A 14,997-nucleotide genomic window follows, 5' to 3' on the forward strand; every position below is an offset into this window, starting at 1 on the left:
ATTGCAATTATTTTTTTATTCGGTTTCCAACATGAATACATTAATGCAAAACAACAAGTTGTGATTGGATGCTGTAGCCAAGATGACATCACAATAAAAGCAAACACAACAGAGATAGACTGTCATACGTCATGCATAATCTGTACAAAGAAAGGCATTTGTAGCAAGTAATATGTCATGTGAACCACTTAGTACCCCGAATGCTCCTAGTCTTACAGAATAACAGTTGGTATTGTTTAAAAGAGTACTTTCTGTCAGTATATCAGGTTACCATAGGAACTCCATATCTACACGTAGATTTTTTTTTGCCTGTCTATTAGCCTATCTTCTCAGTCCTAACTAAGCCATTTGGTCTCAGGTTGAATAGCCCCATTCTTAAATTCAAAGCTCATCAAATTTGTCTATTACTCGTCATTGATGCACACAAACAAAGCCGGAAAATGTCTCCACAAAAGGTAAAACTGTAGCTGAAATATCTAAAATGCAACAACAAAGATTTTTGATTTGTTCACAGTAATTCAAAGATGACGGGCCTGCTGCTGCTTGCTTTTTCATAATGGAGCTGAATACATTTTATTGCCACTACTTTTACTTATTATATACATTTTTTATGCAATGGTTCAGAAAAAAAGGATTATGTAAAACTTAAACCCTGTCTATTAGTTGTAACTGAATGATTGTTTTTTTTCCCGTAAATTCACAATTGAGCTGAACAAAAACCAGTTTCAGTGTGGTTCTTATCAGTACATCAGTGACATATTTGTGTTGCTTATCGACATTACAGCAAATTGTTTGACCGAAAACAACTCCAAGACGGGACTTGATCCGGAGAGATGAGGCAGCGTTTTATGGACACAATTATAAATCACACACTCTTTGGTTTCTGACGCCTGCTCTTGTTTTTCTGATGAACAACTGCAAGCGTGGTGAAGAAATTTCCCAAGAACAGAATAAGGAAGCAGAGACCACACATTGTGACCTGGCAGTGCATGTAACACAGAAACAATGCTTGGGTAAGCAAAACAGCAGTAAGTACAAATGTATTACTAATTTCTTGTGCTATGGGGTGGATCTTTACACATATGTGGCCCTTCTATTGGTGTGAATATAGTGTGGGTGTAAATAATGAGTGAAGAGAGTGACACAGCAAAATCTGGTAACTGAGAGCACTGACCTGCCATTCTTTGCAGTCTGGGAGCTGAGCCAGTCTGAACAGAGACACGCTATTAAAGAGCTGCCAGAACTACAAGACAATACAAGAGGGCAAAGGATTTGTTTGGGTTAAAAGGGAATAGATGTAGTGTGCGGCTCTGAAGACACAAAGACACCTTAAGCCCCAGATCCCCAAAAATCTCAAAGCTGTCTGAACCGTGTCTAAATTTGATGAAGAATAGGCAGCCTAGAATTTCATCAGAACTTTTGTCTATCTTTATGGCATCTAAACATGACAATGGGTTATTTCTTTAATGCAAACTTAGCTGTTACTGGAGACTTCTTAGCATCGTAGACTGTACTCACATGACCAAAAAACAGGAAGGGCAGGAGAAATGTCAGCCCTTTCCACATCCAGGACTGGAATCCTTCTAGAAAACAGAGAGCATTCAAGAGTTGAATGGGTGTTTTTTCTACTCTCGTGGGTGTTACTGAAGAACTGACAACCAGGAGCTCCAGACAGGCCTGGTGGTTGTAATTTTTCATAATCATAGTTGTGGCTGAGCTCTTCTGTGTTCTTGGCACATTTTGCTGTCTCTCACCTACAGTCACATCCATGTTGTGTCTTTCTCCCAGGGTTCGCAGTCTATACAGACATCCACTCTGATAGTAGCACTGCAGACACTGAACAAAACCTGTGGTGGGTTCCATGTGAGAGAGAAAATCATCAGGCTACGGAAACTTAGAGCCAGGAGTGCTTTTGTGTTTTTGTCTTAAAGTACTTTGACCTTACTTTGATACAAGGAGTAGGCAAGGAATTGATTCCTGAATATCTTGTACCAATTTCCATCTGGCCTTAAGGCGTGAAAAGAAAATTGGAATGAATTAGTCCAGTTACTTGTGCGGAAATCGTGTTTTTACTCTTTTATTTGGGCTTTTTAGTCCATGCTACTCACCATGTCAGCATTACACCGGACAAAAAAGCTGAGATGTAGTGGTGAAAAACCCACCATCCTTTGATTCTGAGTCAACACATGTTTGATTTTGTTTAATATTCAGATTGCATGTTTGAACAAATATTTCAGTTAAGCAAAAATAGTGATAACTGAAGTGTAAAAAAGTAGGCCTGAAGCCCGCGAATGATGCCAACCTGGAGCCATTTGTGATTAGGATACTTTCTCTGATGGTTAATGTACAATAGTACCACACCAGCAGGAAATTGAGGATAGCATCAAGGAATCTAAAGGCAAGAGCACAAGTCATTTTCGATGAATACATCATCACTTTTAATAAATTGTAACCGACAGAGGAAATCCAGCTGTTAAGTATGATCCTGAGCTGCATATTACGTTTACTAACCTGTAGCTCACGAAGAAATAGCAAACGAAAGAGAACAGGAGCAGGAGGACAGTGAGGTACAGCTTGAATTTCTCATATTCATCTTTGTAGGCAAACCTGACAAAGATGGGACATTTTGAGAACTTTGTACATATCAGAACTAATAAAACAGAACTTTGTCCTGATTATTCATTATTCATCTTGTTGAATAAAAAAACAAATCAACAAAATTAATCAAAAAGTGGCAAATGTTAAAAAAATGCTCAATTAAAGAAATGCCAGTTTGATATGATAGATGTGGGCTTGATATTTGGTGTCTGTGGGCTTTTGGAGGGCATTGCTTACTTTGACTGCTTGCTGAGAAGAGTGACATTCACATTTCCAAGAACCAGACTGAGGTACAACCTGCGATGTGAAACACAGTCACATGTTATCATAGCTTCTGTCTATTAAGCTGGCCAGAAACAACCTTATGTCTGAAGTCTTTTTTGTGAATTAGAAGCCATTACCCATTTTTCCTGGGAAGGAAAGATTCCATCTCAAAGATAGAATTTAATCTTGTCTTGATTTTGTCTTTTATTTCATACAGCATTTTCGAGTCCTCTTCTGAGAGTCCTTTGCTGCATCTGATGAATTGAATGAAGAGAGTTTGTACCATTTGTACAACATGGATTATTAACAGTATGAGTTCATTTGAGCTGAGGAGGGTTCATATATCAGCTCACTCTTTCTTCCTCCCTAGTTTGGGATCTTACATACTGCATCTATTTGCACATGCAACAGTGAATCCATGGCTATGAAAATTTTTGGGCTGTGAGTGGACACTTGGGCCTACTTTTTCTCGAGGCGGGATATCTCTTTCAGTCTTTTCCGCTGATGGGAAATAGATGAAGAGCAGTTGCTCTGTAGTTTGGAGATCTCATCTAGTTTCTGTAAATACATTTTGTGTGTTTCCTGAAAGACAATGAGAATACAGGATTATACCAATAACCAAAATGACATACTAATTACAAGGAAATAATTCAAGGTGTGTTTAGGATGTGGCAGATTATTTTCTGGAGCCAAACCAAGATATCAGACATAGAAATAACCATTCAAGATACACGTTTTGCATGAAAGTTAATTGGTGGAAGTAAAACATATCTCAAGAGGTGGTTGGAGTAACACTAAATTTAAAGAATAAAAAGTTCAAAACACTGCATGCAAAGCAAGAATTACTGTATGAATAGCCTGATACTGCTAGCCTGTTTCTTACCTGAAGTTGATGATACTCGTCCTCTCGACATTTCCACTCCTCCAGAATTTCTGTTAAACCTTGAGGCATTTTGTGATTGTTTCAATTACAGCAAACACAGACTTGAAAATTAGTGGCCCTTGTCAATTCTTTATCCACCATGAAATGACTTAAAAAGCTATGCTGAGGTATACTGTGGGTGTGTATCACACCTCAATGAACAGTTTATTGCAAGTACTGAACTTTGACTGGCGTTATCACTCACAGAGCAGAAAGTGATTGCCCTTGTATGCTTTATGTATTATGCAAAGACTGGAGGTCAACATTTTCATCTTTGCCACAGTCTGTCCTGCTAGTTAGATGGTGATCTTGTGCACATTTTAACTGACTACCTGACTATATTTTGTTAGTCTGTGATAAATAGCTGCACATTAGCTACATCTGGTGGACTAAATCAGAATCTTCCTAACTTTACAACCGAGGGTGGAGTTCAGAGGGAGATTCAGCTTTTAATAGCATACGATAATGGCAATTTTGATTAAACAAGAATTTGTGGTAAAAGAGTAATAGCAATATGTACAATGTATAGAAATATTAGACATACCTGAGGTGTCAGCTGTGAGATTTATTTTTAATTTTTCAATGTCAAAATGCTCCCTCAAAATATGTGTCATAGTATTTAGCTATTTAAGGGAGGAAAATGCAACTAAAAAGAATAATTCAGAAGCGAATATATTGAAAATTTGACGCTTTTATTCTGAAATTCTCTGTCGGAAGTGTGGTTATTATTCGGCGAGCAGCTGGGGTGAGGAGCGCATGCGCAAACAATTGACAGCGGCCGGTTAGTGTCACAGCTGTGCAGTGCAGATCTTATTGGATCTGTTGCCCAGAGGCCAGTTCATCAGTTTATCTCCATGTAGCGTAGCCTGTTGTTCAATTGCTTAGATAAAAGCGACGCAGTCAACACTAAAGAAACATAGAACACAAGAATTGATGACAAAGGTAAGAATATATTTTGTGAGTTCGACCTCGTTTCAGCTAACACTAGCCAACTGCAGCTAGTGTAGCATCTTCAGTAACGAATGTTGCAGATGTGCGAGAACAGATAAATGTAGCCTTTTATCTCGTTTGGTATTTCTGTCTGCGTCTAAACTGCTTGTCCAGAGACCGAATCACAGAGACGTTGCGATAATAAACACAACATTATTTAATCTTATTCTGTTTTGCAGCTTAAAGGTGTTGTCTGAAGCTGCTGTGACTTTATCCTCCTTTCAAATACGGGTTTCCTCTCTTCAAAGGGAGACTGTATTTATTGATTATAACTGTGTGGAGACTAATTAAGAATGCCAGTGAGGATATCAGAGTAAATGTTGTCTCATTTTGGTTATTACGTGGTGATTAAGACGGGTAAATAACAGCATACTTACAGGTAGGTTAGGGAGTAGAGCAGCACAATATTAGGAAAAGAAAATCAGATTTTAATGTTACATTTTTAAAGAAATACATTTCAGTTTAAAAAAAATTTAATGAATATCTTATGGGAGTGCAGCTGCATAGAAAATATATACCGTTTCTAAAAGTTTCTTGAATGTAGGTTTTTATAAAAGTGGAATTAATGGACCAAATGTAAAATCAAGTAAGCACTGCGACTCCATCTGATTCTGTTGGAATCATTTGTTCATTTATAAGGTCACAGTATGAAATGCAAGCGTTGGAACACCCTGACATCACTGTATCATGAGCTTGTTTGCACTTGAGCAAACGAGGCACCCAACCCCACCACCGCTCTCCGGGCTCCGCACCTGCAGCTGCCCTCTGCTCCAGTCGTGTGTTCACTGCCTCCAGAGTGCGTTTCCACTTGGTGTTTGTAACACAAAGGTCAAATTCCTGTGTGTGCGCGTATGTGTAATTCCTGAACTCGTCCTCTCATCCGAGGCAATAATTGTTGGATTAATCAATTAGATGTTGGAAAGACTAAGTGTGTGTGCTTAAGACCTTTTTTAGCCTTTCACCCATTTGAATTGTTTTGTCAAATGATAAATCGGCTGGAAAAGATTTCTTAAATGCATCTTTTGAGGATTCGATATTCATGTGTCCAGTTAAAGACACACAAACACGTTTTTTGAGATGGAGTTTCACTGGTTATGTTAACCATGACCTGTGTGTTTTCTCAGTGGGCCAATAGGAGATGTGTGCTGCTGTGTATGTCCTGTCGACGGTAACGGGCTACGTGCTCACCTCTGCCCTGCTCCTAAAATGTCCTCATCTTTTGCGCCGGAGGAAGCGAGAAGCGTTCCTCAGCAGACACATTTCCCATCGTGGAGGTGAGTAAGTGACGGCGCTCGTTTTGAGTTGACATGATCGGGTCAGATCTTCAAAAAATGATGCCAAATGATCCCAAATGTATTTTGTTAGTGTCAAAGCGTCCCTGGTTTGCGTTTCCAGCCATCATGGACATAAAGGGGAAAACACCGTACTGCGCCTAATGTTAAACTCTCACATTGCAGGGGCAGGAGAAAACCTGGAAAACACCATGGCAGCTTTCAAACAGTGAGTCAAAAGCTCTTTTATCATCTCTTACACACAGTTGGTGCTTGCACTCGTGACTGTGGGCGGCAGGTGTAATCTGGGCTGTCGGCTTTCTCTGCAAGTACACAGGAATCAACGAAACATATCACTGTTCAGGTCAAAACCCGAAATGATATATTTGTGTTTGATTTGTTATTTGAACTGCTTTAACTGCAATTGAACTATTTGCTTAAACTCAGACACCACAGTGTTGAGAAAGAACAAGTAAAAGTCTTTCAGGTTTGGTCATAAGTGCAGTTTTGTGCAACGCGTGTTTGTTTTCGTGCAGTGCTGTGGACCTCGGCACAGACATGCTGGAGTTGGACTGCCACCTGACAAAAGATGAGCAGGTTGTGGTTTCACATGATGCCAACTTACAAAGAGTATGCGGCATCAACGCCAACATCTCCGACATAGCCTACGCTGTGAGTTGCCGCCTCGCAATATCTCCGTATCCATATCTGCCAGACAAATAAGCAACGCTTCACTAATAGTAACAGCTCGGTGTGTTTTTGGCTGTCTTTTTGATTTCATTTCGAGGGATGTGCTTGAAGGAGCGTATTTTGACATGACGTAACACTGGATTTTGTATTTACTCACAAAGTGTTTTCTAAAGATCTCGGATAAAACCCCGTAGTCAGGAGTATTTTCTGCTAATTCAGACAACAGTGAAATGTGGTTTTGTGTACAGAATAGTCCACGAGGTAACAGCATAGAGTTATCGGGTGTCTTAATCAGGTGAAGTGCATAACAAGTCATCTGACTGCGTCACATGGTGGTTAAAAAATGTCAAGCAGAAACATTTTATGACTTAGTGGATTAACTGTCCCTCAGTGAAGATTTCCACTCTGTTCCTGCTCTTTATTTCTTCTTCTGTCTTTTCTTCCTCTTCATACACAATTTCTAATGAAACAAAGATCTTCAAAGACCAGAGAGCAAAACTAGGAGCACATTTCAAACTGTTCATCTTAGGAGTCGTGATTGAAAATCCGTCACTCATCATCATGCCGTCGTTGACCTGTCTCTGACTGTAGTATTTAATGTGTGAAACCACTGCCTGCTGTTTGCAGGAACTCCCTCCATACCTCTGCAAGCTGGGTGTAACTTTTCAAAAAGGTAAGCGTCACACATCCACTCAGATATTTGTACTGTCAGCAACATCTGTAGACACTGTTTGTGGTTAGCGTCGTGTCTAATAGGAAAATACACACGTCTCGTATGTATTTACAAACCGTTAGCAGCCGATGGAAATAAAACCATTCTCGGCCCAGTGTGCTCGGCTAAGATTATAAAAGTGTCCTGAAAAAAGTCTAATCTGAAGCTGGCGGTGTGTGCAACTCGTCCTTGTCTGTGCAGAGTGTTTCTGTGAGGGAGGCGAGGACAAGCGCATCCCTCTCCTCAGGGACGTTTTTGATGCCTTCCCCAATACGCCCGTCAACATTGACATCAAGGTCAACAACGACACACTCATCAAGAAGGTGTGTGCGTGCACGTCTGTGTCCTCCTTTTTTCCTTTAAGCATTCAACCCATTTTTCCCTCCATCTTTCTTTTTTTTATTACTCACTTGTCAAGAATTGTGACTCAGATTTCATTTCTGACTCGTTTGCCCAAAAAAAGAAGAAAGAGGGTAAAAAAAAAAAGAGCAGATTTGAAATCCCAGTCCACCATCCAGTCGTGAAAGAAGCAAATTGCAGTTCTTACCTTCTGCAATGATCAAATGATGTGATTTGAATGCCAGCAGAGTGTCGTGTTTCACAGTTTTTTTTTTTTTTAATCCTTGCAGGTTTCCGAGCTGGTCGTTAAGTATGACAGAGAGCATCTGACTGTGTGGGGCAACGCCAGCAACCAGATTGTCAAAAAGTGTTACAAAGAGGTACTTCCATGATACCGAGGCCTTATTTTAAATGACATTTGTACACTATATAGATCTTTATTCTTTCTTCACTTCACTTGAAGAGGACGTTTTCTTCATAGCTGATTAAGTGTTAAACCTCGTACCGGTTCATCCAGTCCAGACTTCAGCAGGCAAACGTCCTCTGAGCAAAGAATAAGCTGCCAGTTTGTGACATTTTGTCACATACGTACTATAGACGGAACACGACAAAGCAGATCTCAGAGAAGAAAGTTATTAGATTTGATGCATTGGGGAGTCATCTTTAGTAGTCATCTTTAGGTCAGTTACTTGTTTCTCAACATGCCACAATTAATTAGAAATAAACTCATCATCCCAGAGCTTTTTGAAAGACTAGGACTTTCATCTTCACTGATCATTTTACTTTAGTAACAACTGCTTTATTAAAGGGAACCGACTGTCGGCGTCATATATTTCTGTTTGTTTTCGCAGAACCCCCATATCCCAGTGTTGTTCAGCCTTCCCAGAGTATTGCAGCTTTTGGGCCTCTTCTACACAGGCCTCCTGCCCTTCGTTCCCATCAAGGAGCAGTTCCTGGAGATCCCCATGCCCTCCATTATAACCAAGTATGAACACGCGAATGTTACCAAATGAAAAGCGACGTGCTTATGTGGCTTATGTAAACAGCAGTTTTCAGGAAATGGTCAGGTCACGCTCAGCAGCATGAGTCAGCTCTCGGTAATACTGCTGCTTGTTATACAACACGATGGTGGTGATGGAGTGGGGGTGGGGGTGGGGGTGGGGGTGGGCCGCCTGATAGCACAAACACTTTACTCAAAACAGAGGTGATCACTAACACCAGTAGGTCAAAGGTTGAGGGCTGTTCTCCAGGCTTACATTTTATCCCTTTTTCTCTGAGGCTCAAATCCTATTTGGGCCAGTTGACAAAACTACCGACACATGTGTAACAGCTTTTTTATGGATTTTTCCCCCAAACTCTAAAAGTGCTTTGGCAGCTGTGTTTAAGGAAAAGACCCCAGTGTTTTACAAATAACTGGAGAGTTAGAAAGTTGTCCTGTTTTTTCCCACAATTTGATTTCCATTATCGGTTTGTTATTCGTTTGCAGAGTGAACATTTCTTGAAGCACCACTTACGGCTCCTTACTGGCTACGAAACACATCCACACTGTGACTCCATTATAGCACACAGAGTGTTACCGTGTTAGCCCAATTCTTTCATTGGAAGCCCAAGAACATCTGTAGAAAGTCAAACAAAGTATTTCTTATTGGTCGGGGTAAAGTGTGGCAGTGATTGACTCAGAGGGACAGAGGTCTCGCAGGAAGTCCATCAGCCCGAGCCCCGATATCCGGAAATAGTTCATATTTATCTTACAGAGGTTGGAGTTACACGCGAGTATAACTGGCCAGTTATTAGTGACATGAACAGGCCAATCACTGTCCACGTCGTGTTGTTTGGATGTGATAAACAACATGTTTGTGTGTGAATATGTATATGTGTGTGTGTGTGTTTGTGTGTGAATATGTATATGTGTGTGTGTGTGTTTGTGTGTGCATATGTATGTGTGTGTGTGTGTGTGTGTATATGTGTGTGTGTTGTTTTTAGGCGTGAATCTAATGTAACAGACCTATCTGACAAGACAGAGAAGCTTGAGCTGACCCAGTTATTTGGTCCAGTTATGCTATCTTAAAGTCTTGGACCATTCAGGGACATATATTGCGAAATATGAGCAGAGTGGACAAGTACAAAATAGGAACATAGATTATTGAGAAAAATACAGAGTATGAATACATAATGTCTCAGAACAAAGCCAGTTATAACACCGCAAGAGCAAAGATCTGATGACTTCACTGTAAAAGTGAGCTCTGCTGATAAAGGCTGGTTTAAAACTGTGGAGAGTTGTTACTGAGTGGGCTCTGTGGGCGCTAACAACCGCAGTTTAACTTTGTCGAGTCCTCTGATGCTCAGAACTTCAGAGAAAACGTTTACATAAATAGTTTTTTTTTACATTGTACAACCTGTCTGAAATGATTGCTGTAATAATGGATTTCTAAGTGTTACACCCGTGATTTTGATAAATTAAAAATAAATCAAACTAAATGTACTTTGTGTGTTGCAGTTACACTGAATTGGAGGCAGAGGCTCTGTTAATAAGATTTACATCCTAGATACCATAGGCGACTCATGTGGATTAAAAGTGTATATAAGTGACTTTGGCCACAGTTTAGATGTTTTCTTTGTGTCCTTTAAGTGTCTGTTATTGATGCTGCGATTATGTTTAAAGGACACTGCTTTGTAACTCATATCAGTTAAGTCATTAAAGGAAGAATTCCCACCACTTGGCTTTGAGAGTGTGTGCTAATAGATTGTATGGATCAAGGTCAAGCAGCAGATTAGACGAGCTGGAGGTTCACTTGCTCCTTCATTCAAGGATGTCTTTTATTACTCTTCTGTGTACTAAATGCCCCCAAGCACAGTTGCTCCTTTGAGGCAGTTAATGATTTTCTTTATTTCTTAAAATACGTTTCAACAGGACCAATAGAAAATGTTGATTTGTTCTATCGAGTGGTTGTTTCTTCTATTTAGGCTAAATGAAGCTGAATTTGCATTTCTCACATCATGTAACTGGTTAATAAAGGGAAAGGTGATGGATGACGGCGATAGTTTCCTACCACATATGGAACTAAAGTGATCTTATTATGAGAACTTCATCGATGGCTTGTTTCTACCTGAAATATTTAACTTTCTTGTGTGATTTTTTTTTTTTTACAGACTGAAAGATCCCGACAGATTAACAAGGAGTCAGCGATTTATCACCTGGCTTGCAGACAAGTAAGTCCCCAGTTCATCGAAATATGCATAAAACTTTTAAGCTTTCACTGTTGAGCTGTAATTCTACTGAAGTCCAAACAGCCTTCATAGTTGGTGAGCTGCCACATGTTTTCAGTCACACTGGGACAGTAGTTTAAACCTCAGTGTGGGCAGGAACTACTTAAACTGAAGAGCAAAATGTCTGACGGGATTCATTGAGGAGATTTTTGGTTGTATCGGTTATTTCTCGATGTCAATAATCAATGTCTCCTCATCTATTCTACAAATGATTTGATACTTGACAGGAATGCTATAAAAAGCTGGGAAGAGGAAACGTGAAGCAAAAAAGCAAAGTTAAAGATGTGTTTATAGAGGGCCGTCGTGTGGCCGGCCGCTGCAGATGTGAGGGTTTTAAGAGGGAATAATCGGAGGGTCTGTTTCTGAGTCACGTCGTGTGACGCTGGTGTGTTCTGGCCTTTAACGGTGTGACGGTGACTTAGTCAGACCCTTACTATCACAGGGGTTCTGTCAAATTAGTATATGAGCTTTTAGAGGCCTGAAACAGCCGTTGTTAGATGGTTTCCTGCTATAAACACGCAGTGATTTTGCAAGTGCATTTTGTTTACGCCTTTGAATAAATTGCACGTGGAAAGATGACCTGGCAGAACACGGGGTGTCATTCCCTTCATTGCTGTGTTTCTTTAAAGCTGAAAACCTGCATCCAAGAGCTGCCAAACACATCTGACGCATGCGGAGTCTTCCCTGATTGACCTTGTTTTCACAAATTTCCACAACAAATTAAGCAGTGGGGTATCTGCCTTTATGAAAATGGGGGGAAATGAGTGTCGTGGACTGTAATGACACGTGTGACAAAAGTCTAGACAGCTTTTATTACCGATTTAGATCTCAGTAATAATCAAATCCATCTCTGTGTGCGTGCAGTTTTTGTTCAGTCCTCAAGCAGTTAGTGTAGTTTATCTTTCAAATCTTTGAGTCAGTCATGAGAGTCTGCACCTCAGTCACACCTCCACTGGTTCCTTCTGCTGCACGAAAGCTCAAACACTTGCATCGCTGTTCAAAGACAAGAAATATTTTCCACCCGTTTCACACTGACAGTTTCTCTTTGCTGATGGGTCTTTGCTTTTGTGTTGCAGTTTGCTGATGAGGAAAGCTCTTTTTGAGCATCTAACTGCCAGAGGAATACAGGTAACAAAGCTGCTGTTGGGCAGTTTTTCATTTCATTTTCCGTTTTTAAGACACCCAAATGGGACATGGAGCGACTTCCAAGAAGGACACAAAAACTTTCCATCGTATTAAAGGAATGAAGAGAACTCAATCCCGCCTGTCTGCGTGCTCATAGCTGTCCGTCGTCTTTGAAGCGCTGCGCTGTATTTAACAGCGGTTACCTGGAAATGTCCGAGGTTCTTATGAGTTCAAATATAGCCACCGGGGGGGCTGATAACTCTGCTGTCAAGGGGGCAGAAGCATTCTTGTGCGGCTCGCTCCATTGTGTGAATGCATTAACTGTACCAGTCCTGTATCTGGTTTCAGGTGTACATTTGGGTGCTGAACGATGAGGAGGACTTCCAGAGGGCGTTTCAGCTGGGAGCCACAGGAGTTATGACAGATTTTCCCACCAGGCTTAAAGACTTTATGGACAAGAATGGCATTTCTAAGTCCCAGTGACCTGCTAAATTCTACCTCCCCCCACCCGCCTCACCGGCGATTATCCTTCAAGCTGAGTGACCTGCCCAACCAGCCCCCCCACATGTGCCCACTTTCACTGCATGCATCCTCTCACATTGTGTTTCACAAATATGAGGCATCAGTCGCTTCCCTTGTATTAGTGATGTAAAGTGTTTGTATTATAGTCACAAAGAAAAGAAAATCCTATATGGGCTCTTCTGGGTTCATTCAGCTAAGGTAGAGACATCCCATAGTCACACTTGATGTTTTTACAGCAGGTGGAACAGATTTACAATTTTAGCCCGTATTACTCAGCAGGTATAATGGTCCAGAAAGGCTGATTAGGAATGTTGTATACATATCAAATGAACAGAGAGATAAACTAAACCAACAACCATGTATGCTTCCACTCCAGGCCTTGTCTTTAGACTGTGAGAAGAAGCCGGAGTACTGGGACAGAACCCATCCAAGCACACAGAGAGCAGAAAAGCTCCACACAGGATGATCTGAAATCTAACTAGGAAGGTTCTTGCTGTCAGGCAAATATGCCAACGAACACACTATATGTCGATTTTAGTTTTTAAAACTGAATTATTACGCATACATCCGTGCCCTTGAAACTGCACATTAATCTAAATGAGTTAATTATGTTGAATGAACATAAAATGTCCCAGAAGGACTTTATTTGTACCAGCAATAGATTATCAGCCTTTCTGAACTGCGTTCAGCGGTCAGTCTCTAATGCAGCGTGAGGTGTTTGTTGTTACTACAAAGCTGTTTAATAGCAGCTAATCTTTTTAAGCAAATCGAAAGAAAGTGAGGGAAAAGAATAACTTCTGAAATGTTGTGGCCGCAAAGCTCATTGGTCTTGAATTTCATAAGAAGTGTACGAGGTGTCGCCTCCATTATCTTTTGATACAGGTTTGTTTGATGTGAGGACTTGATTTTTGAATGCTTTCAGACTGGCTTATATTGTTCAAGTGTTCAAGCAGATGATGTTTTAATGCCATGTGAGTTGACCATTTGCATTATGTTTGATTTTATGCTCTACTGCCATCAGACTGTCTCTTGGCACATGCAATAATAAACCTGTCAGAGGTTTTTAATTATTTTTTTTATGTGGGCAATGCAGCCAAAAATGAGCTATTTGTCATAAATAACAGTGTGCACAGATTCAGTTGAACTGTTCAGTGTACTGTAATTACTTGCTGTATTGTTTGTTGAAGCCACTATCAAGAATTGAACTTTAATCAAATGAACTTTTTTTTTTGTTTTATTAGTTATCTGAGGAAGAGATTTTGCACAAAAAGGAAACTAATATTTTTAGTTTTCTGTCCGTTTCAGTATGATCGGAAACATGTGAAAGAAATCTAAATATGTTCAATATTTAAAGTATTTCTGGCAGGCCGGTAGAGGTCGATTGATTGTTCCACCGCTGTCGTGTCATGTTAAAACGCGTTAAAGACAATGACGCCCAAAGCACAGCGATCTCCTGCACTGCCACGTACCAGTGATGCCCTCTAATCCAAACTCGTGACCACACGTTGAGGGTGGTCAACATGTGGTCAATGAATGTAGTATTGCTTGAATGTACTGCAAGATGGTTGATGTTTTGCAATCAAAAGAGTATTTCAGCTGACTGCTGTCAGCGAGTTAAGTCTGCATATGTTGATATTTTACATATTTTTCAGAGCTGTTCATCTAAAATTATTTTTCTCTGGAAGAAGTCTACATTTGCCAATCATACAAATAGTGGAAATATTTCTGATTACGTGAACTGTGCTGAGTAAACTTGTGCATTGCATGCTCAGATGAAGCTGTTGTGCTTATTTGATGACATTTTGTCTGTAGGAACTATCAGCTTGCATTCATCAAGCCCATGCCACATGTAATTAAATTTCTTTAAAGATGATCTTAAGTTACTTTTATTTTTGAGCAGCAATAAGCACTGAATATAATCCTACATATGTGTTACGTACGGTAGAATGATAGGTTATTGTAACTTTTTGTTGCTGTTCTTTACATCTGTGGTTGCCAGTGATATGCCAATTTAAATGGAAAGTATCTTGCACATTGACAGGAGGTGGCGCTGCAGACAGGGCGGTTTTCAGATGTTTGGGCTGTAGCAGAAAAGTTAAGGATGTTGAATAGAGGGTTCCACGTGAAAATCAAAGACATAATTTCTCTATGTTATGACAGTCGGTGTCTTTCGTTCGCTTGTAACACTTCAAAGTCATTTTCAATAAACTGTTCACACAACATGTTGGTGTTCTTTTTTAAGAGATCAGCAAAAATGTTATTCTGTGGTGACATTATTGGTTACTCTTCTTTGTCCT

The 14,997-nt window shown here is 40.2% G+C and overlaps 2 protein-coding genes across 3 annotated transcripts; one reads left to right on the forward strand and one right to left on the reverse strand.

Annotated features, from left to right (window-relative positions):
- Positions 1-25: 25 nt before the first annotated feature.
- LOC140313770 (transmembrane protein 120A-A-like) lies at positions 26-4,194 on the reverse strand. The gene is made up of 12 exons (XM_072391752.1): positions 3,746-4,194; positions 3,326-3,444; positions 3,000-3,116; positions 2,836-2,895; positions 2,512-2,607; positions 2,303-2,392; positions 2,109-2,174; positions 1,946-2,007; positions 1,755-1,847; positions 1,519-1,583; positions 1,175-1,243; positions 26-979 (listed from the first exon to the last, which is right to left on the reverse strand). The coding sequence occupies exons 1-12, from the start codon at positions 3,812-3,814 to the stop codon at positions 866-868; spliced, it is 1,020 nt and encodes a 339-aa protein (XP_072247853.1). The 5' UTR covers positions 3,815-4,194; the 3' UTR covers positions 26-865.
- A 345-nt stretch (positions 4,195-4,539) lies between these two features.
- gdpd1 (glycerophosphodiester phosphodiesterase domain containing 1) lies at positions 4,540-14,920 on the forward strand. 2 transcript variants are annotated; one of them, XM_072392629.1, is made up of 11 exons: positions 4,540-4,726; positions 5,899-6,048; positions 6,232-6,274; positions 6,582-6,717; positions 7,363-7,408; positions 7,649-7,770; positions 8,077-8,166; positions 8,638-8,771; positions 10,937-10,996; positions 12,130-12,181; positions 12,527-14,920. In XM_072392629.1, the coding sequence occupies exons 2-11, from the start codon at positions 5,913-5,915 to the stop codon at positions 12,659-12,661; spliced, it is 954 nt and encodes a 317-aa protein (XP_072248730.1). In that variant the 5' UTR covers positions 4,540-4,726; positions 5,899-5,912; the 3' UTR covers positions 12,662-14,920. The 2 variants fall into 2 exon arrangements, with proteins under 2 accessions (XP_072248730.1, XP_072248732.1); XM_072392631.1 differs by lacking the exon at positions 4,540-4,726 and having other exon boundaries at positions 5,969-6,052.
- The last annotated feature ends 77 nt before the right edge of the window (positions 14,921-14,997 follow it).

This window comes from Leuresthes tenuis, unplaced genomic scaffold, assembly GCF_036924035.1.
Source record: "Leuresthes tenuis unplaced genomic scaffold, fLeuTen1.0.hap1 SCAF_9, whole genome shotgun sequence".
In the NCBI taxonomy this organism is placed as follows: Eukaryota; Metazoa; Chordata; class Actinopteri; order Atheriniformes; family Atherinopsidae; genus Leuresthes; species Leuresthes tenuis.